This window comes from Dama dama, chromosome 1 (assembly GCF_033118175.1).
Source record: "Dama dama isolate Ldn47 chromosome 1, ASM3311817v1, whole genome shotgun sequence".
Taxonomy (NCBI): Eukaryota; Metazoa; Chordata; class Mammalia; order Artiodactyla; family Cervidae; genus Dama; species Dama dama.
In genome coordinates, this window is record NC_083681.1 from 45234749 (window position 1) to 45255817 (window position 21069).

General features: G+C 46.1%; 1 protein-coding gene across 9 annotated transcripts in view; it reads right to left on the reverse strand.

The window, feature by feature from the left end:
• PPFIBP2 (PPFIA binding protein 2) overlaps positions 1–21069 on the reverse strand; it is a 159789-nt gene that overhangs the window by 42807 nt on the left and 95913 nt on the right. For all 9 annotated transcript variants that reach the window (XR_009693783.1, XM_061148174.1, XM_061148147.1 and 6 more), the window contains one exon: positions 12260–12391. Coding sequence is in view for 8 of the 9 variants with exons in the window: in XM_061148174.1 (XP_061004157.1) it covers positions 12260–12391 (132 nt within the window). In the remaining variant the exon portion in view is untranslated. The remainder of the gene's footprint in view (positions 1–12259; positions 12392–21069) is intronic.

The window sequence follows — 21069 nt, forward strand, 5'->3', positions numbered from 1 at the left end:
GACAAATGCTACAGTGTGAAATGTAAAGGCTGGCCTGGGTGTTCTAGAGGAGGGAGTTGGCTTGAAGAAAGGAGGAAGAGGGGAGGCATCTAGGGAGCGGGCAGAGAGGAAGCATGAAAGCAGACAGCCTGTTGGGCTGGAGCAGAGGATGGGCAGCTTCAGTGGGAATTGAGGCCAGGAGATAAGGTGGGGCCTTACTGTAAAGGCTGTTGGATGAGAATATAAAGACTTCTGAAGCCATTCTTTAGATCGTATTATAGGAAGCCACTGAAGGTTGCTGACTGGGAAGGTGACATTTAAACAACTTGCTGATGGTGGAGCTGGAAATCAGTCGTGTTATCTTCTGAGCCTAGGGCGCCTGCTTTCTACAGTACCCCTTCAGTAAAGACACCACTGAGCACCCTTGTCCCAAACCTAGGATCCTTTAACAGACAAATGGTCCTGTTGACTGGTTTCGTTCAGAAAAATTAGCATAAAAGTGATTATTTTCATAGACTTTCTGAACTCCAGACTCATGTAACTTTCCACTTAACATCTCCACATGGATGGCATCTGGGCCTCTTCCAACTGTCATGGCCCAAGTGGAACTCTCAGTTCCCCCTTTTAGATATCCTTGTCTCACTAAATGGCATCTCCATCTTGCGTCAGAAACTCAGGATCCCTCCTTGGCATCTCTTTGGTCTTTCCTCCACATACGTAATCTACAGAGCCTTGTAAATTCTACCTTCAAGGAAATTGCCTCAGTCTCTTGTTTATCTCCAACTCTACCATGGCTACTCTGATCCAGCAGTCAGTGCTGACAGCCTGGACAGTCTCTCTGCTGGCTGGTCCTCTGTTGTCTTGCCCTTCTTGAATCCACTGGCCCCATGGCATCCAGGGGAACAATATGATTGAAGCACAAATCTGATCCTGGCCTTCCCTGCTCTTCAAAGGTCATGAACTTTAACCCATGACCAATACAGCCTGGCCTGACCCTGCACCCTGCCTGCCTCTTGTATCACTCTCTCCCCCCAGTTATACTCCAACCACACCCGTACTTTTTAGTTCCATCTGACTTCGGCCCTCACACCTGCAGCTCCCTCAGGTTAATCCTGTCAGGTTAATCCCTGCCCATCCTTCAGGCTGCTTTGAGCAAAGCTATCCCAACCTCCACACTTACTCAGATCTCCCTTCTATACCCTTGTGGTATCTGTATCATCTTTGACATCATTTGCAATTAAACATTTACCGGTGTGACTGCTAGTGGCTAGTTCTCCTCCTATATCGTGAACTCTGTGAGCTTTGCTAACCTCTGGCACATAGTTAAGTATGCATTATTTCTTGATGAATGAACACATGCAACTCAAGCCATCTTTTAACTGACCTGGAGCTCTTTACATTCTGAGACAAGCCACCAGAAAGTGACATCGCTTCCACTTGAACTTTGTAGGGATGTTTACTAAGATTTTTTTTATAACTGAGGTGAACATTTGTTGCTGCCCTTAAAAAAAAAAAACAGTCTTTCAAGCTAAGATTATTGCCTCCTTGATCTGCAACATTAGACTTTAAGGCCTGTTGTGACTTGTAGCAGATTCAAGATCATTTTCTGAGTCTAACTGTGCTTGAGGGGGATGCCAGGCCTGCTGATGGCAGAACCCAAAGTGTGCGGGTTACTGCTGAGGAGTGGCCATTATGGGGACAGAGAGCAGGACCATCTCCCAGGCTTGGTGACCTCTTGGGCCCAGTCTCTTCCTTTTCAGCTATTTGTTGCCCATCATGAGCTATAAACACTGGTGCCCACTCTCATTTCTCTCATCAGTCTTTCTGGGGTGACCCACTCTCCATGGGGCCAGCACCTTGTCAGAGCTCCTCTTTCCAAATCTGCACCTCATCTTGACCCTCGTTTTGTTCCCCACCGAGCCCTGCCCCCTCACAGCCAAGTCAGAGTAGAGATTTTCAACACGTCCCATAGTTGGATATAACATCACGGCAACTTCCTACAGACATGGCTATCGTGACCGTGACCTTCCCAGTCCTCTTCAGTAGGGGGTCTTGGAGGCACAGGCTCATGGCTGTGCAGCTGCCATCACAAAACGCTGGTGACACCAGTGTGAGGGGTCAAGTCCAGAGTCCCAGTCAGATGCACTCCACAGGCCCAGAGGTGGTGAGATCCCTCAAGTGTGATCATGTGGGGGAATTTCTCCCAGAAACTGAGATGATGACAGTTGTCAAATACATGGAAACTTGTGTTCTATTTTCTCACTGGGGATAAATCCCTTTAAATATAAACTTGAAAGGATTCTTTCATGATGCTATTTTTTTCTTAAATTAAAAAAAAAGAAATCACATGAGACAAAGCTTCATTTAATCTCCCAGCCCAGGAGGAAGAGCTGGTGTCTGAGTCAGACCTGGGAAGGGAGCTCTTGAAGCTTCCCTTGATACCAATGCCCCATCATTTGGGGCACCTGACACACCTCACTCCCAGCCCCGAGGGAGATGAGTGCAGTCACCCGTCAGAGGGCTGGCCTCTCCTGCTCAAACCCTGCTGGGGGAGGGTCACAGAGCTCGGCTCATGTCCCCCAAGGGGGAGTCCCAAGCTCTGCCCAGAAGTGACTGCAGATCCATGTTAAGCTAGCGCACACGGTTCTGGTTAGGAGATACCCCGGTCCCTCCGCCATGAGACGCCCCACACACACATGCTCCCATATACTTAAGTGTGGTGCCTACAGGTGACCCCTCCCCGTGGGCACAGTCCTGGCCGCAGGGCTGGGGCCGGGCCGCACCGTCGCCGGCCGCCACCTCCTCAGGGTAGTCCCTACTGAGAGAGAGGCGCTCTTGCATCTGCCTGTGGATGTCCAGCTGCAGCCTACACATCTGCTCCTGCAGCTCACTGATCACATTCAGAACCGACTGTAGGAAGGAAGAGAGAGGAGAAAAAAGCACTCAGGGTCAGTCTGCACTCACACATGGGAACTCCCTGGGAAAGCAGAACAGAAGGACGGAAGTGTGCAGCGGGGCACCCGGGGGTCACTGTCCATGACCACCTGCTCTCTTCACAGGAACCAAAAGATGCGGTGTTTTCTCTCACCTGCCCCATCTGCAGGCCTGTCTTGCAATTTGAAACCGCCCCCCCAACCGGCAGTGCCTTTGTGCCATACCGGGGGCCATCATTACATGTCCGCGTCCGAGATGCATAGTCCAGCAATGGCAGAGATGGGCATACATACGGACACATCCCGTCTACACACACCAACGCCCTCCCCAAACATACCAACACCTGAGTACCAGGGACATACAGCACACAACACGTTCACGGGTCCCCAACCCTAAGCACTCCATCACACCCAACACCACACCTGACTCCTCTGAAGCCTCAAGAACAGTTTGGCCTTTTATGTCAACTTCGGAAAAATACTGCAACTTTTAGAATTCATACCTACTTAGTTCTGAAACTCTTGGACTAGCAGCTCCACTAGGCTTTCCTGTATTGTATCTACTCCACAGACATCTAGTGGCATTCTTCAGGGACCCAAGGCCATAGTAAGCAGTGGCACTCATGGGGGAGTGAGGAGAAACAAATAAAAATCACAAATGGTTGTAAGTGCTATGCCAGGAAGATGGCGGGGCTTTCAGAGAGTGGTGAGGGACTAATTCTGCCTGGGTCAGGTCAGAGATGGGACGAGTCTCAGTGATGTCAAGTAGGCACATTCTAGACCCCTCACCTGGGTGGAGGTAAAGGAGACGAGAAGTCAGGGACTGGGTGATATGGTGGATGATGGTACTGCTCACATCAACAAGATACCCAAGAGGCTGGGGAAGACTGTGGGCAGAGTGAAGGAGATGGCTGGCAATAGATCTAAACAGAGCCTAGGGTGGTCAGGGTGGCAGCCAATTACAGTGTTTAGCCCCTCTCTGCCCACCTTTACTGACATTCTAAGCACTGTGCTGAGGAGTCTGCCCCCTGGTACCTGCCCAGGCATGCAAGGTTTTCCATCCCCAATAGAAACTGTGTTTTCTTTACAAAGAAAAGCTCCTCCCCCCAACCTTGTTAGGTCCAGGTGGCAGCTTGGGGCTGAGAGGACACTGGGCTAGGGTCCTACGCCAGCCGCTCGGGGAGCTGCACTGCAGGCATGGCTGTTGTAAGCGGGCCCCTGGCCTCCCAGCCACTCTGCCCTGGAGCTAGCTCACCTAAATCAGCCTGGAGATGGCCCCACACCGTCTTCACCCAGAATCAGCGTCAGAAGGTGGGCCGCCCTGGCTCAGCTGACTTTGGTAAACACCTTGAATGGTGCCTGGCACACAGAGGCCTTCGATAAATGGGAGTTCACTTTCCCCCAATGCTTCTCCTTTTGCCACCAAGTACTTGACCCATAAGGAATGAAGGAGAGAAACTGGGAGAGCAATCAAAAACATCTCAAGGTCATGGGACACAGTGAAGGCCCACGTGACATTGATGGCTGACAACAAAAGCCCAGGCTTTTGTTGCTTTTGTTGTATGCTTCCCATACTGGCCACTCTTCCAGAACCCTTAGTCTCTCCTAGCCACTGGCCCCGCAGGTCTTCAGACCTGTTCTTCTCTCTCTCATGTAAATTTCAAGAACTTTGCTGTCCTCATTCTTATCTTGTTCCCTTCATTGGTATCTCTCAAGCGAGGGGTCTAGACCCACCAACCCTGGTTTTTATCACCTCATCCCCACCTCGTCTCCAGGCAAAAGAGCTGGAGCTCTGTCTCCACCACACAAGGGGTCAGTGCCCACCACCTAGTCAGATCCACACACGTGTTCTCTGTCCTCAAGCTACATGGCTCCCTCTTTCTACTCCTTACCTTCAGCAACTCAGAACTACTCAGGTTCTTCTGGCCTCTTTTTTACTCTTTTTCTGCCAACTTATCCATCACTCCAGCCTGTGTGGGTCTTCATGAATCCCAATGTCCACTGACCCACTTAGTTTTTCTTTGGCTTCCTGTCATCACAACTTCAAGGCCTTCTATTTCAGCATCCAAATTATGGACTAAAAATGCTCACCAGGCAGGAGGACTAAGGGCAGATGACATGACCCTTTACAAAAAAATCTTCCTAGCAGGAATCTTAAGGCACTATTTATTATCATTTGGGTACCAATAAGATGTTTGCTCCTTGGAAGAAAAGTTATGACTAACCTTGACAGCTTATCAAAGAGCAGAGACATTACTTTGCCAACAAAGGTCCATCTAGTCAAAGCTATGGTTTCTCCAGTAGTCATGTATGGATGTGAGAGTTGGACTATAAAGAAAGCTGAGCACCGAAGAATTGATGCTTTTGAACTGTGGTGTTGGAGAAGACTCTTGAGAGTCCCTTGGACTGCAAGGAGATCCAACTAGTCCATCCTAAAGGAAATCAGTCCTGAATCCTCATTGGAAGGACTGATGCTGAAGCTGAAGCTCCAATACTTTGGCCACCTGATGCGAAGAACTGACTCATTTGAAAAGACCCTGATGCTGGGAAAGATTGAAAGTGGGAGAAGGGGACAACAGAGAATGAGATGGTTGGATGGCATCACTGACTCAATGGACATGAGTTTGAGTCAACTCCGGGAGCTGGTGATGGACAGGGAGGTCTGGCGTGCTGCAGCCCATGGGGTCGCAAAGAGTCGGACACGATTGAGCGACCGAACTGAACTGATGCCTATTTTGGCATTCATCCTAAATTCCTATATCTTATCCACAAGACTATCCCAGGCAGTGTTTCCACATGTGATGCCTCACTAAAGTGGGGATTTTCCAGGCCTAATGCTGCAAGATGCACTCCTGGCCAAACCAGTGAGGCCCAACAGACATGACTCACTCCTAACAGACACAGACCCCTACTTTGTCTTCTAGCTTCTCACAAACCATCACAGGGCTGACTTCAAACTCAACAGACTGAATTTTGTAGAACCCTTCTTTCTTTGCCATTTTGAAAAAAGAGAAGGAGGAGAAAATGGTTACTTCCAGTTTTTCAGCAACTCACTGATTTCTCAGATTCCTTAAAATTCACTCACAGCAAGCACCTGAGCACCTGTGAGAAACATCAGCGGAACCAAGCCCAATTCTTTCTTTGACGTTCTCACTGAGCATGTAACTTTAAAGGGAAATGTTCCTATTGCCCTCGTCACTGTCCCTTTGAGTGGGGTTTGCCCTTCCTGACAACTGTTCATACAGGTGCACTTTTATTTGTCCTTTCGAGCTTTTGTGCAAGCCCCTTTTAAAACTAGTTTCTCTCAAGGTATCTCTAAGCGTCTCGTTTTTATTGGTATTATTTGTGAGGTTACACAGTCAGAAATAATTATATTTCTAAGTAGTTCAATATTTTTGAGTCATCTCTTCTTTGTCTGAACTTTCAAAGGTAAGCTTTACCAAAGTCTACAGTGCATGGCAGTCTGTGGTAAGCTTCCCCTCCTCCACTGTCACGAATTCTCAAAATAACAATGGCCACTCGCTCCCAAGATACTCTTCACTGCTACTTCATAAACTAGTTTCTAGCTTTGCTTTAGCATTAGAGCCAGAGTGGGAGTTTTCCTGGTTTATCTACATTCAGGGCAGAAACTAAAAACAAGAGGGGTAGGGAAGAAAACAAAAACAAAAAGCAGCCTTTCAATACTTAGGTGTTTAGCTGGAGGAATCTTTTGAAAGTAAAAGTGTGAGTCGCTCAGTCGTGTCCAACTCTTTGAAACCCTATGGACTGTAGCCCCCCAGGCTCCTCTGTTCATGAGATTTCCCAAGCAAGAATGCTGGAGTGGGTTGACTCGTTTCTCCAGGGAATCTTCCCAACCTAGAGACTGAATGTGGTTGTCCTGCATTGCAGGCAGATTCTTCACTGTCTGAGCCACTAGGGAAGCCTGGATCGGTCTTTTAGGAACTCTCCAAATTGCCGCTCCATCCCATCCCTGTCCCTTGTCTGCCCCCATCGGTCTGGCGATCTGTATTAGGAGTGCATCTATTTTCCTCCTCTGCTTCCTGTAACCACGAGGTGCACCACAGCGATTCTGGAACACTCTCCTCTAAACCCTATCCATGTGGCAGTGCTGTTCTCCAGTGTGTCATCCTCAGGCCTGCCACTTCAATGTACTTTAAAATCCTTTATTTTCAGAGCTGGCCCATTTCCTCTCTCAACAGCTCTGTCTCTCTCCCATACAGCGGAGGCTTTTGCAGCAGTGTTTCCATTCTTGGGCCTCGTGTCATGAAGGTGACATTTATGGGGTTCTAATCACTACTCTGTAATCTCAGCTCATTTTGTTTATTACTCCTGCTTTGTTAACCATCAAATTTCTTTTTTTTAAATGGTACTTTTCTGTGTGAAACTACTGGGCAGTTCCCATAATCAGTCTTTCTCATCCTATCCTACCTGTTAAACTTGTTCAGTTTTACTTAGTTGTTTTTCTCCCTCTTACTTCATGCTCAGTTTAGTACCATTCTGGCACTCAGAAACATCAGGGTGAGAATACCACCTCCACACCTGTCAAAAGGTCAAATGCATGTACCCTTTGACCCTTCAATTTCACTTCAATATCTTCACACATTTACAAATTTATTCACAACAGCATTACTTATAAGAGCAAACACTTGGAAACAAATGTCCACCCAAAAAGAGAGAAATGGCTAAATAAATGAGGGTTCAGTTCAGTTCAGTTGCTCAGTCGTGTCCGACTCTTTGCGACCCCAGGAATCACAGCAAGCCAGGCCTCCCTGTCCATCACCAACTCCCAGAGTTTACTCAAAACTCATGCCCATCGAGTCAGTGATGCCATCCAGCCATCTCATCCTCTGTCGTCCCTTTCTCCTCCTGTCCCCATAAATGAGGGTAGAGAGTGAAATAAAACATAAATATGAATGAGGAAAAACAAATTTTTAATGTGCTTGATATGAAACGAACTCTGCTTATTAAAAAAGAGAAAGATCTAGAGTAATGTGTACCCGTGTAAAAATGAGGAAAATAATTCATCCACCTAAATTTGCTCATCCATATATAGGATAACTCTGAAGGACATGAAACAAACTGACAACATGGGTTCCTGACTGCTGGCCAGGGAACAGCCATGGAGAAGAGATTTTGCTGCGTATACCTTTCTGAACTCTGAATTTCTGAATTGTTGGAATATATTTCCCATACAAATAAAAATGAGTAAATAAAATAAAATACATAAAATAAAAACAAGAATAGTAAAACTCTCCTAAGTCAGGCTAGTGCCTCTCGGAGCAAACACAATCATCCCAGCCTTTGCTCTGTACTCCATCATTCCGATTGCCCCAGTTCAGAAATCAAAATCCTTCCTTTCCAAGGTCCCACCCATAGGAAGAGAGCAAGCATGACAACAGCATCTGTGCTACAAGATATTCCATTTTCTGCCAGGAAATCCTAGAGACTGTTTCTGGTTCTCGTTGTGATATTCCTGATCCATCGGGCTGACTCCATTTCCAGCACGTGCCGGGTCCCTGGTCCCCTTTGGAAGGCTGCTCTGGTACTACACGCAGAGAGGGATGCAGCTGCAGGCCTTCCTGCATACCCAGTGCTGGAAGCCAGATGCTCTTCTCCAAGGAAGATCCCTCCAAGGGCCATGACTTTGATAGGTGTGCCACCCAGAGGTTTTCCTTTGTCTCTGGATCACTTTCTTTCATGTCCCATCCTCCTATTTGTGGTATTACTTTTCGCATTGGTCACTTTTCCTATCATCCTACTTTTCAGGCATAAACCTAACAGGCCCAAATGTGGGTCTCCTGGGATGACCCAGAACCATTGCAAAAGGCTCAGAAGAAAAGGTACAGTAAAAAGGAAACCCAGTATTCACCCACGTCTCATAAGGGTCACCAGCGACTCCTGAGCGAGCTGGCTGTCAGAATTGTATTCGTTTAACAGGAAACCTATACCTCAAAGTCCTCGGGTTTATATATGAATATTCTTAATCACTTCCATACTGACTATAGGGCAGCAGGATACTGGCTTAGGATAAACCCTGAGCTACACAGAGAAAGTTTGTTCGGATCTGGCTACCTCAAAAGAAAAAGAAAAAAAAAAAGTCTTGCCTCTTTCAAACTACAAGCAATCAGGCCTTAGTCTAAGTACATTCACTAGAAAAACAGCAGCAGCATAGGATGCGAAGCAACATTCCCTTTAATCATGCTACTACACCCTCAGTGACCTGAGCTAGCCAAACATCTCACACAAAATAAACACCTTCACGCACAGGACAATAGTGCAGCTTAAGCAGCCCTCTGCATGGCTCTGAGCCTCAGAAGCTCCAGATAGTTACAGACAGTAGTATTGGGTCTGAACATACCAGCAAAGATCCTGTTCAATTATAAGAATGAGAAAGTTGTTTCAGGTCAGGGGGCTGTTCACTGAATATCACAAGTTTCAAAGGCCTGAAAAATTCCTCCACGTGGAAACCTAATGCTTGTACTAGCAGCTGGGAAGGGCTGTTATCTGGTAGGATTGAGGCCAGGGGCTTAGGGCTTATGGTGCCCCATACATGAACAGCCTAATGGAAAACAAAAACAAAAACTCAGACTGAAAAATAATCCTTCAGAAAAGAAAAAATAGAGCAAACAGTAAAATGACTGCATTACTGGTACTTGGCCCAGAAGTGGGGGCTCCCCTTCCTTATCCAGAAAGGAGCTGAACTGATCCAGCTCATTGCTAACCCAGCATTCTGCTGCCATGAACTGACTCTAAGGCTCACACACACACACCCATACGTGGGCCCACACCCACTACAGTGATTGGTTCAGAACAAAACACTTGAGCCAAACTAGCCCAATGAGATGCAATCCTGGGGAACCTTTGAAAGAGAGAATCTTTCCCTCTCTGCAGAGGCTGCTAGGCTACTAGGATCTAAGGCTATCCTTGGCCACCTTCATCACACATGGGAGAGCTTTCCTGAGAATAAGGCTGGTGCATGCATGCTCATTCGTGTCCGACTCTTTGTGATACCATGGACGGTAGCCCGCCAGGCTCCTCTGTCCACAGAACTTTCCAGGCAAGAATACTGCAGCAGGTTGCCATTTCCTTCTCCAGGGGATCTTCCTAACCCAGGGATCTAACCCACATCTCTTACGCCTCATGCATTGGCAGGTGGATTCTTTACCACTGAGCCATCTGGGAAACCAAGAACAAGGATTGAAACAGAACTAAATGAGACACTAAACCGGATTTCTAAAGACATGGTGAAGCCAACTGGATCTAGTGTGATCAGCTTTTAAAACCCTAGACTGTTCCAGTTGTGTGACCTAATAGTCCTCCCTCTCTTTCCCTTCCTTCTTTCCATGGTTTTGAGTTGTCTCTATGATTTTAAGTCTTCCGCCCCCAAGCCTGGATGTATATCCACATGTGACCACATGTCTTGAAATATTGGTAAAAACTCTAAATCTGGAGAAAATCCAGTTGCTTCTCTCTGAACATTTAAGAAGTATAGTCTATTCAATTGACACTTCACACAGATAAGCTTTCAGTCTGTGTGAACTTTGCAGTAGGTCAATAATGTAGCTAGGTCTACATTTCCATTTCTAGCATGCTCAGTAACACAATCAGTGAGTAACTAATGAAAGCTTACTATCCAGCTCTATGCTAAGGACTATACATACACATGATCTCCTTCCTTCCTTAGAACAACTGAGCAAATAGTAAGTATTACTAATCTCCATTTTATAGAAGAAGAAACAGAGGTTGGGGGGGGGGGTTTCAATTACTTTTCTAAGATCACAGATGCTTTTGAACTGTGATGTTGGAGAAGACTCTTGAGAGTCCCTTGGACTGCCATGAGATCCAACCAGTCCATCCTAAAGGAGATCAGTCCTGGGTGTTCACTGGAAGGACTGATGTTGAAGTTGAAACTCCAATACTCTGGCCACCTCATGCGAAGTGTTGACTCATTGGAAAAAGACCCTGATGCTGGGAGGGATTGGGGGCAGGAGGAGAAGGGGACGACAGAGGATGAGATGGCTGGATGGCATCAACGACTCAATGGACATGGGTTTGGGTGGACTCCGGGAGTTGGTGATGGACAGGGGGGCCTGGCATGCTGCGGTTCATGGGGTCGCAAAGAGTCAGACACAATTGAGCGACTGAACTGAACTGAAGATCACAGAGCTACTGAGTAGCTGAGCTTGGATTACAGCCAAGAGATCTGATTCAAGAGCGTGCACTCTTAATCACCGGAATATAGTGTCCTCAGCGTAATGGAGATAAATTTTCTTTTGGCAATTATACTTCTTACTAATGAGCATGTTTTCAAAAGCAACACAAGGAACATGCCCCACATATTAGCAGTGTCTCCATTACCAGTGTTTACCCACTAAACACAAATATGCCAGGTTTCAGAGGACGATGATGTTGATACTTAATTGAAAGGAACAACATCCATCTTTAGATTTTAGATATGCCTGAATGGAAGCAAGGATGTCAGATCATACAATAGAGACTTAATTTTTGTGGTTTTTTTTTTTCTGATTTCATAACACAGTTACCCATTTTACAGGTAAAGAAATGGAACTTCAGAGAGATTAAGTAGTTAACTTGCTGAAATTCAAAGAGTTATTAATCAGTTAGGTCAGTTAATTGAGCCAAGGCATTTCCAAACCTAAAGGCTACTCTTCTAGCCACATCTCAGAATGCACAGTATACAAATAGTAGAGACACACAGAAGGTGGCTACATTAAGTTAAAGCAGACTGTTCTGAGCTCTAAGCCTAAACCTTATTCAAAACATTTATCCAAAAAAAAAAAAAGTATCTGGCATGCTCCAGTCAATGGTGTATGAAGCCTGAGAAAACAAAACCAAAACAAGTCACAGGAAAACATTCTCTAAGAGAAAGCCTGTGTATAGGCTTACCCACAGGAGCCATCAGGAGAAAAGAAACACAAAATCTAGGGGTTGCAACTGGGTCACTAAAATGCATATTAAAGACTGTCTCCAGATTCCATGAACAGTGACAGTGGCCATCCCAGCACATGATCATCTCTCACAGAAGACCTCTCTTGTCCCTCTGAGTCTTGTCTGATCCTTTCCATCCTTGCCAGCAGCCTGAGGAAGGATAAAGCCTAGGGCCAAAACAGGGTGGTTTGGGCACTACTGAAATCTGCAGCCACAGCAAAACCCGATAACTAGGTATTAACAGATCACTGAGTCTCTGATGCAAAGATGTTTCTGGCACTCAGTGGCTGTCAGGCTTGGGGTTGACCAGATGGCCTAAGGCCACGTTAGGATAGCTTCCTCTGATCTGAGCTTAGGATAGTATGGGTCCTCCCCAGAATGTGGTTTATCGCACTCACCTCTGCTTTTTTCTGCTTTTCCTCCTGCTCTTTCTGTTCCTTCTCCATGCCCACCAGCTTGAGCTTCAGCTCAGACACTTCGGTCATCAGATTGAGCTTCTGGGTCTCAAGAGATGTACGACTTAGTAGCTCCTGCAGGCAAAAACAGATTTCAGAATTGTAAACCTCCATGGCAATAGGAACAACTGTAACTCAATTCATAGCACATAAGGCAGTCTCTACATTGTACACTTAAACCGTTACTTGTGAGCCACACTTCTATCTGGGACAGGCCTGGGTTGATGCTGGGTCACTCAGGGATTGCACAGTCCCTGATGCTATCCTCTGTGCTCTGAGTCAATGTGAGCTACATTTCTCAAAAAAACACATTTGTCCATAGAAACCATTGTTCATTATTTCCAGGTTAGAGAAAAATAGATGGGTCGGCTCAGAGAACAAAATTTCTCCATGTCTATTTTTAAAGCAAAGGCAGCAGAGTCTCTGCACCAAAATAAACAAACAAACAAAAAACAAGCTAATGCTAATAATATATATTTCAAAACCAAAGTCTCCATATCATCTCCTGGGCTTAGTTCAATATTCAGCCCAGTCTTTCACACATCTCACTGTAAGACCTCACTGCAATGAACCTAGAAGGGAGCTAGGACATAAAGAAGATATCTGGTGATTATTTCCTGAATGGTTACAGTAGAATCTTCTGTGATATGTATCTTTCCTAGTAGTCCTGCCAAGCCTAAAATAGTAGCAGACAACAACCTGCCATTAATGCATGCACTTACTAAGCATAAATAAGATGAAAAACAAAGGTGATAGGTGAAACACCTGCTCAGCATTACTAGGAACTATGAAGGATCTCAAAAGACCCAGAGGGATTGGATGGGGAGGGAGGTGGGAGGGGGGTTCAGGATGGGGAACACATGTACACCCATGGCTGATTCATGTCATTGAATAGCAAAAACCACTACAATATTGTAAAGTAATTAGCCTCCAACTAATAAAAATAATTGGGGGGGGGGGCAGAAGCCAGGCAGACTTCCCACAGTCCAGGGGTAACATTCCTCCATGGGCAAAAATGCAATGTTCCATGAGATCCCAAATCCTGCCACCCGACAGACACTGGACACACAAGTCCTAGCAAGGAGACTATGATATGGCCCTCAGAGGCCCTAGGAAGGTAACCACCAAAGTGAGCAGATGGAAAGGACATCCTGCCATGGTCTGAACTTTCTGTGTCATCTTAAGCAACCCAACCCTAGTATAAGAATGGTGATATCAACAATCTGACCCTACAGTCACAATTTCATGTGTTCTGAACGGTTTTCACCTCATAAAACCAAACCACATGAGACACAGATTTTAACTTGGACAAGACGATTTCCTAGGCCAAAGGCCATCAGTATCACTGAAAGCCAGGCTACAAACCACCCATTTGCTAACCTGAGGGAGTAAGTATCTAGAACCCAAAGAATTCAGCAAAATGAGCTTTGCACTGGGTTGAGGAGCCCAGCTCCTCCTGAGACAGTCAGATATGAAGCTGGCTTACAGGGCAAAGGTGGCGCTGCTTGGTCATAAGGAGTTAGCCAGATAAGGGAGCCCAGTGTTGACAGCAGGGTGGGTGGACACACATTCACTGAGTACCTCCTCTGTGCTCAACACTGCTGGGTGCTTTACATACATTGTCTCAATAAACCCCCACCCAGGGACTCAGCAGTCAACATTATCATCCCTATTTCAAGATGAAGAAACAGGCCCAAGATTTACTGGTCCTTTCATCTACTTGAGGCAGTTTGCAAATAGACAATTCAAGTTAAAAAATAAACTGTAAAAATTAAAGCAGGTAAGGAAAAAAGATGAAGCCAGAGTGATTTTTGGCATAAAACTCAGACCCTAAAGTTCTATTCTTTTTTGATGATCAATATTGTCTATATTGATGCTTTTGAACTGTGGTGTTGGAGAAGATTCTTGAGAGTCCCTTGGACTGCAAGGAGATCTAACCAGTCCATCCTAAAGGAGATCAGTCCTGGGTGTTCATTGGAAGGACTGATGTTGAAGTTGAAACTCCAATATTTTGGCCACCTGATGCGAAGAGCTGACTCATTTGAAAAGACCCTGATGCTGGGAAAGATTGAGGGCAGGAAGAGAAGGGGATGACAGAGGACGAGATGGTTGGATGGCATCACCGACTTGATGGACATGAGTTTGAGTAAACTCCAGGAGTTGGTGATGGACAGGGAGGCCTAGTGTGCTGCAGTCCATGGGGTCTCAGAGAGTTGGACACGACTGAGCGACTGAACTGAAAGTTCTAGTCACAGCTAGAGATTGAGTACAATGTGTGCAAATTTCCCAGCCAGGAGTGCAAAAGGAAAAAGGGATGATTCTAGAACTCTAGGTCCATAGGATAATAACAATTGCTTTGGAGTGCTGAGAACTGAGAAAATTTTCTTCCATGACACTTCAGTCATTTGTTCAACTATCAGATGCCAAGGCCTAGGGATAGGAGAGTTAAAAACACAGCTCCTGTGGAGTGCTTGAGTCTTTTAAGATGGTATTTATGCAGTTGTCTATTGACTAGCGGTCAAGATATAAGACAATATCTTGACCTAGATATTGACCCAATATACAATATCTTGACCCAATCCTACCAAGACAGGCAGGATTCAAAAAAGCTTCAGAAAGCATCTCTCTTGAAGATAAGAATCTACTCTGCTTCCTTTATTGCCAGAATCCCTCTGGCTGTTTTAACTGCCAGGTTGTAACTGGTCATACCAATGTTAAAGTTGACAAAGACAATGTTCAAATTGGTTGCATTCAAGCTCCAATAGCATTCCAATTGGTAATGCCAGGGTTCTGATTGGTCATACTAACCTTCCGAGTGGACGTTTCAATTAGACACACCAAAGTCTTAAGTAGAAACCTAGGGTTGCTTAATTTCACATGGTCTACTGTTAGTAAAACTTCTACATACTCTCTCATAGCTTGCATCTATTAACATGTGCTTCCCCCTTTCATTATCATCACCCCAGTCTTGGTCATTAAAATTGAGAAGTACCATCCTAGTCCCTGAACTCAAAATCAGCCTTCGCCAGCCTTATCCCAGCCCAGCTCCACCTCCTCATCTCCAGGCCCAGCACGGCCTCCAGCCATTGTTATGTACTACGACCTCTATCCTAGTTGTGTGTGTGCTTAGTCACTCAGTCATGTACAACTCTTTGCAACCTCATGGACTGTATCCCACCAGGCTCCTCTGTCCATGGGATTCTCCAGGCAAGAATACTGGAGTGGGTATTCATTCCTTTCTCCTAAGGATCTTCCCAACCCAGGGACTGAACCTGGGTCTCCTGCATTGCAGGCAGATTCTTTACCATCTAAACTACTACCTGACCCTCATCTTGATCCAGAATGTATGTTTGCTTTTAAAATCTTCAACTCTGAAATTCTCCCCTCTAGCCACAATCCTCTGACCTTTCAACTAGCACTTTTACTTATTCAAAACATCTTTAATTTCGACTTCTGTGGCTACTAGTTACTTAATAACTCCCTATTTTCCTAGTTTATCAACTTCCTTCATGCAGTATTTGCCTCCATAGCCACTGTATACCTTAAGGCTTATCATTTCCATTGTACCATTTCTGCACCAGAAAATTCTCCCCCCAACTCATTCCTGCCCCTAGGTCTGAAGTGTGTTTGCTTCACCAGTGTGCCCAGTCTGTGCCAAACCTCAAAGACTTTTGCCTATGTTTCCACTCCCCATGGCCTAAGAACTGCTGGTAAAAGTCACTTAATGATGCCAATTTGTTTCCACGCAAATTTACTCTATCTAATTACAGCTGATCTTCCAACACTGCCTGGCAAAACTTGTATTCATCTCTGGCTGGTTTCTTTCAGAGATTGTTCCAAATCTTTTCCACTCTCTTTGAGCTCTAAACCCCACCCTATTCCCCCTCTTCTCCTCAAATAACCTCTCCTCATATTTACTGAAAAGATTTTTTAAAGATCATCTGATCAGTCATTGAACTTACATCCTTTTGTTTCAAAGTTTCCTGGAATCATCCCTCATCTCTCTCCTGAATCATGTCCCAGAGAAAGCAAGCCCGCACCTCCTTTCTGAGGCTAGGCTGACACGACTGAATGCAACTGTCAGAACGTCTGTGAGGTTCTACCATCTTAAGAATTGTTCCAGAGTTTGACAGAAGACAACAACGAAATTCTGTAAAGCAATTATCTTTCAATTAAAAAATAAATTAATTTTTTTAAAAAAAGAAAAGAACTGCTCCCAAGCCCAGTAAGTTTCCAGGTTGCACATTAAAAGCATATGTTAAAAGACACATTGATTCCAGAGTTTTCTTCTGAACTGCCCCACCTGACCCACCTTCCTGTGGCTGAACAGTCCTCCATGCCATCCTCACTCAGCTTGAACGAAGACTCAGGTTACTTCCTGGTTAATCAGTAGCGCTGGGCTTTGTTCTGAGTCCTAGTCCTGTTTCTCCCTCTAGCCGGTAGAGCAGAGTGAAGCCTGCTCACAGGGACCTGGGCCCTCCCTCACCTCTGCACTGCCTTAGAGGAAGTTCCCACCAAGTCTGCACTCCTCTAGGGTAGGGCCATTAATCATCCAATCTGACAGGCATTTAATCTCTTCCTCACCATCAGCTTCCATCCCTCAGGCTATAAACATGATCAAATTTCTGACATTTGAAAGAACCTTCCCTCCTGACCTCCTTCCCCTCCAGTGACCACCATCAGCTCCCTAGTGCTTGGACTGGGCAGGCATACTCTGTGTGTGGTGTGAGTGCGAACACTGGCTCTCTCTCTCTCTCCACTCCCTTCTTCCCCTTACAGCCAAGCCGTGAACAGAATAATCTACTCTTGCTGCCTCTTCCTCATCTTCCTGTTACTTCTCAATAAAACGTCTGCATGCCTGCAACTCGGCTTCTGCCTTCAGCGGGCAGAATACAGAAACCGTCCTGGCTCCGGGGACCAATGCCCGCACTTTCACTTCTCAGCTCTCAACTCACTGACTCACCCTGAATCCTCTCATCAGTGTAGCCCCATCCTCCCTTTCCATTTCTCTGACCTTTATTTTTTTCTTTTTCCTATCATTTGCTAGCTTCTTTTATCCTGGTTACCCTTTAAGAATAACATTCTTGGATCCTGAGCACCCATCCCCAAGACTGGAGTGATTTCTGGATCCAGCCTATTTGTCTAGAAGGTTTGGCACCTCCTCAGACCCACGGGAGGATCCTGCTGGGATCTATCCCAATCACACGGCTACTATAATGGGCGGGGGTGGGGCAGTATGAGCAGGCAGGGGGCTGGAGATGAGAGGCAACGGTTTCATAGGTTTCATAACGTCTGCTCTCCTGATTGTTTCAAGGCTGCCTGTATAAATGAGAGAAGGCAGGGGATAAACAGAGGGTGGTATGAGACGAGGGTGGTTTGTGTTTCTTACTATGATGGGCCATGAAACTGGATAATGAAACTTTAGGAAGAAAACCAATGAACAAAATTATCACCCACCCCCCTCACTTCACCACGACCAGTAATCTCTTCCAGAAGGGCAAACACATCTCCTTTCTTGAAGATGAAAAAAAAAGCTTCCCTCTCAGAGCAAACCGTCATTTCCTTTTTCCAAAGCTCAGAGTCTGAGTGGGGCTGATAAAAAGAGCTTGCCTTTCAACTAGGCTCTCCTTAAAGGGCCACATCTTGAAGCAATTACCTCCATCTTTAAGTGTGGAACCTGACCCAGTGAGTTACTGGCCAATGATGGAGGGCTGTAGCCAGACTGGCAACCTGAAACCAGAATGGTCTTTACAGGCCAAGGAAAGACTTGAAAGGAAAAATGTCTCCCTTTGCCCTTTGAGGTAAGAGGCCAAGGCCCTGCTGGGAAGTCTCTTTCAGGGAGAGGGGCTCATCGTCAAGCTGGATTTGACTCAGTCCCTACTAACTAAATCATCTCTCTGAACCTCAGTCCCTTTACTTTATCTGTAAAAAGGGGTAAAGCACCTATTTCACGCTGTGGTCTGGAGATTCAACAGCAAATGAGATAAACCTGAGGAAAACAGTTATCTGCCTCATGAATCTCCCACGGGGAGTTTTAGGGAATAACTGGCAAATCCCTGTTTTCTTCACTCATGACACAAGTGCCCTGTCTCCCTGGACAGATTTGTGTTCCCACAGGAGCATGTGCATAGCTCTGTTTAATGTCCTTTCTGAGGCAGAAATACTTTCCTCAAGGTGCTCTTTAGGAATTTATGAACTGGGTGCTGACGACGCTTTGCTGTGTTCACACATCTGGGCACACTGGTCCCTCACTCGACTCAGGGGCTGGAGCTGAGCCTGGGTCCTGCACTTTCCTGGACATTATGCGATGGTCCAGTTTTTACAAAACTGGAAGAACTGTACTACAGCTCTAAGAGGTGGGCAGAGCAGAGTCCACACTGTCATCCTCTTTCTCTATAAATAAGAACATAGGTTCACTGACTTATCCAGATCAATCTCAAGCATTAAATCTGCAGAAAGTCATGTCTGCAGATTCCAAATCGCCTCCATTTGTCATTCTCCACCCCTCACCTTCCCTGGTGGCTCAGAGGGTAGAGAATCTGCTTGCAATGCAGGATACCTGGGTTCGATTCCTGGGTTAAATTTCATTTAAATTAGTTACATGGTAAGCCACTCCAGTATTCTTGCCTAGAGAATCCCCATAGACATGGGAGCCTGGCGGGCTACAGTCCATGGGGTCGCAAAGAGTCGGACATGACTGAGTGACTAAGCATAGCACATACCTCACCTAAAAGGCAGCAAAGTCTACGGCCATACCACCCTGAACGCGCCTGATCTTGTCTAAGAGGCAGCCAACACAAATGAAGTTACCTGATGCCTGGAGCGCCAGGTCAGGTAGGAGGACTGAAATAGAGTCAGCGGTCCTTCCCAGTTTCCCCAAAGCTGGACTGTGTCTTCCAAGGAGCTCTGTAGCCTTTCCTCCTCCCACCTCGGATTCCTTATCCTTTCTTCTTCTTGGCACTAAACGTGGCTTCTGTTCTTGACACTGATTACATCTGCTGACGGCCGGTCTCTGCAAAGTACTCCCTTTGGCTACCAGCTCTGTATTCAAGCTCTTCTCCACTGAAATCATCACCCTCTGGAGGCGGGTCAGCAATCAGAGGCAGAGGAACCTCCCAGAGAACCCACGGAGGCCGCTCTAGAAAAAGCCACCAGGGACTTCATGACCTGCTTAAGGAACCAAGGGGCAAATCTCAGCCCTGTGGGCTCCATACTCAGACCAGTGAAAATAGTCTCAGGCCGTGGCCCTTTGAATACCCACTTGTACATTTCCGGGGAAATGTCTCTTCCTAATGGGGAAGGTTCCCTGGGGAATCTAGACATGCTCAGTGAGTCAGAGACCATACCAGAGTAGGTGTTATCACAGGCAGTCCCAAGGGGTACTCATGGATGCTCTGTTCCCACCCTATGTTCTGCAACAGACTACAGATAAGAAGTATTTTGACCTCAAACGTATCCATAATCTATGTGTATCTCACGTGGCCCTGTCTCTGTGCTGATTCTGTTTGGTCCTGGTTCACCTGTCTATCCCCATAGGTCTTCATGCTCTCCCTTTCTGGAGACCAGATGGGTGAGTGTGTAGAAGAAAACAGGTGAGAGCTAAGAGATCAGTAGTCATGTACAGATGTGAGAGTTGGACCATAAAGGAGGTTGAGCGTTAAAGAATTGATAACTTTCAATTTGTGGTACTGGAGAGAGCCCCTGGACAGCAAGGAGATCAAACTAGTCAATCTTAAAGGAAATCAACCCTGAATATTCACTGGAAGGACTGATGCTGAAGCTGAAGCTCCAATACTTTGTCCACCTGATGGGAAGAGCCGACTCATTGGAAAAGACCCTGATGCTGGGAGGGATTGAGGGCAGGAGAAGGAGGGGATAACAGAGGATGAGATGGTTGGATGGCATCAGTGACTCAATGGACATGAGTCTGAGCAAACTCTGGGAGATAATGAAGGACAGGGAAGCCAGGAGTGCTGCAGTTTGTGGGGTCGTAAGGAACTGGACACAACTTAGTGACTGAACAACAACAAAGAGATCAGCACTTAGGAGAGGGGGCAGGCCAAGCCAGGCTGAGGGGTCCTGGGCTCACAAGTCGGGTGTGGAACTAACCTCCTCCCTCTTGGGCTCCTGGAGGGAGGCTGACATTGGTCAGGGGAACAGCTGTGGGGAGAGACAGCACAGTGGGGTTTGGAGCCCATGGATGCACAGGGTTTGGGTTACGTGGTTGAGTATGGGTTTCCTTAAGTCTACCCTGTCTCAACAGTGGTCTTCCAGCTGGCCCAAGGGGCCAAGTCTGGAATCAAGGTTGAAGATCAGAGGTCCATGGGCCAGGTTTAGCCTGAGGGTAAATATTGTGTGGTTCAAACTTTTTTTCTTTTTCCCATTTAAATTAGTTGCCAATTTTTTTTTTTTAACACATTATTGGGGATTTTTACAGACACTAATACCTGTTGCAGCTGATTTGTTATGTTAGTGAATATTGAAACACCCCAGGTTTTATACATTCAGGTAACAAAAGACATATTAATATGTCTCTGGTCAGTAAGATGTTAAAACAGAAAGACCAATCTTTAAATCCTTATATGTATATTCCCAGCTTCTTGTGAAAACTGGAATATCTAGCAACACTGGGCATCCATGGGCAGTCCGCTGCCTCTTCAAACAGGATGTGTTCAAAGGGCAGGGCTGCTAGGAACTCGTTCCCAAGGGAAGCAGTGTCCATGTGTAGTCAGCAGGCCCCATGCTCCTTCAGA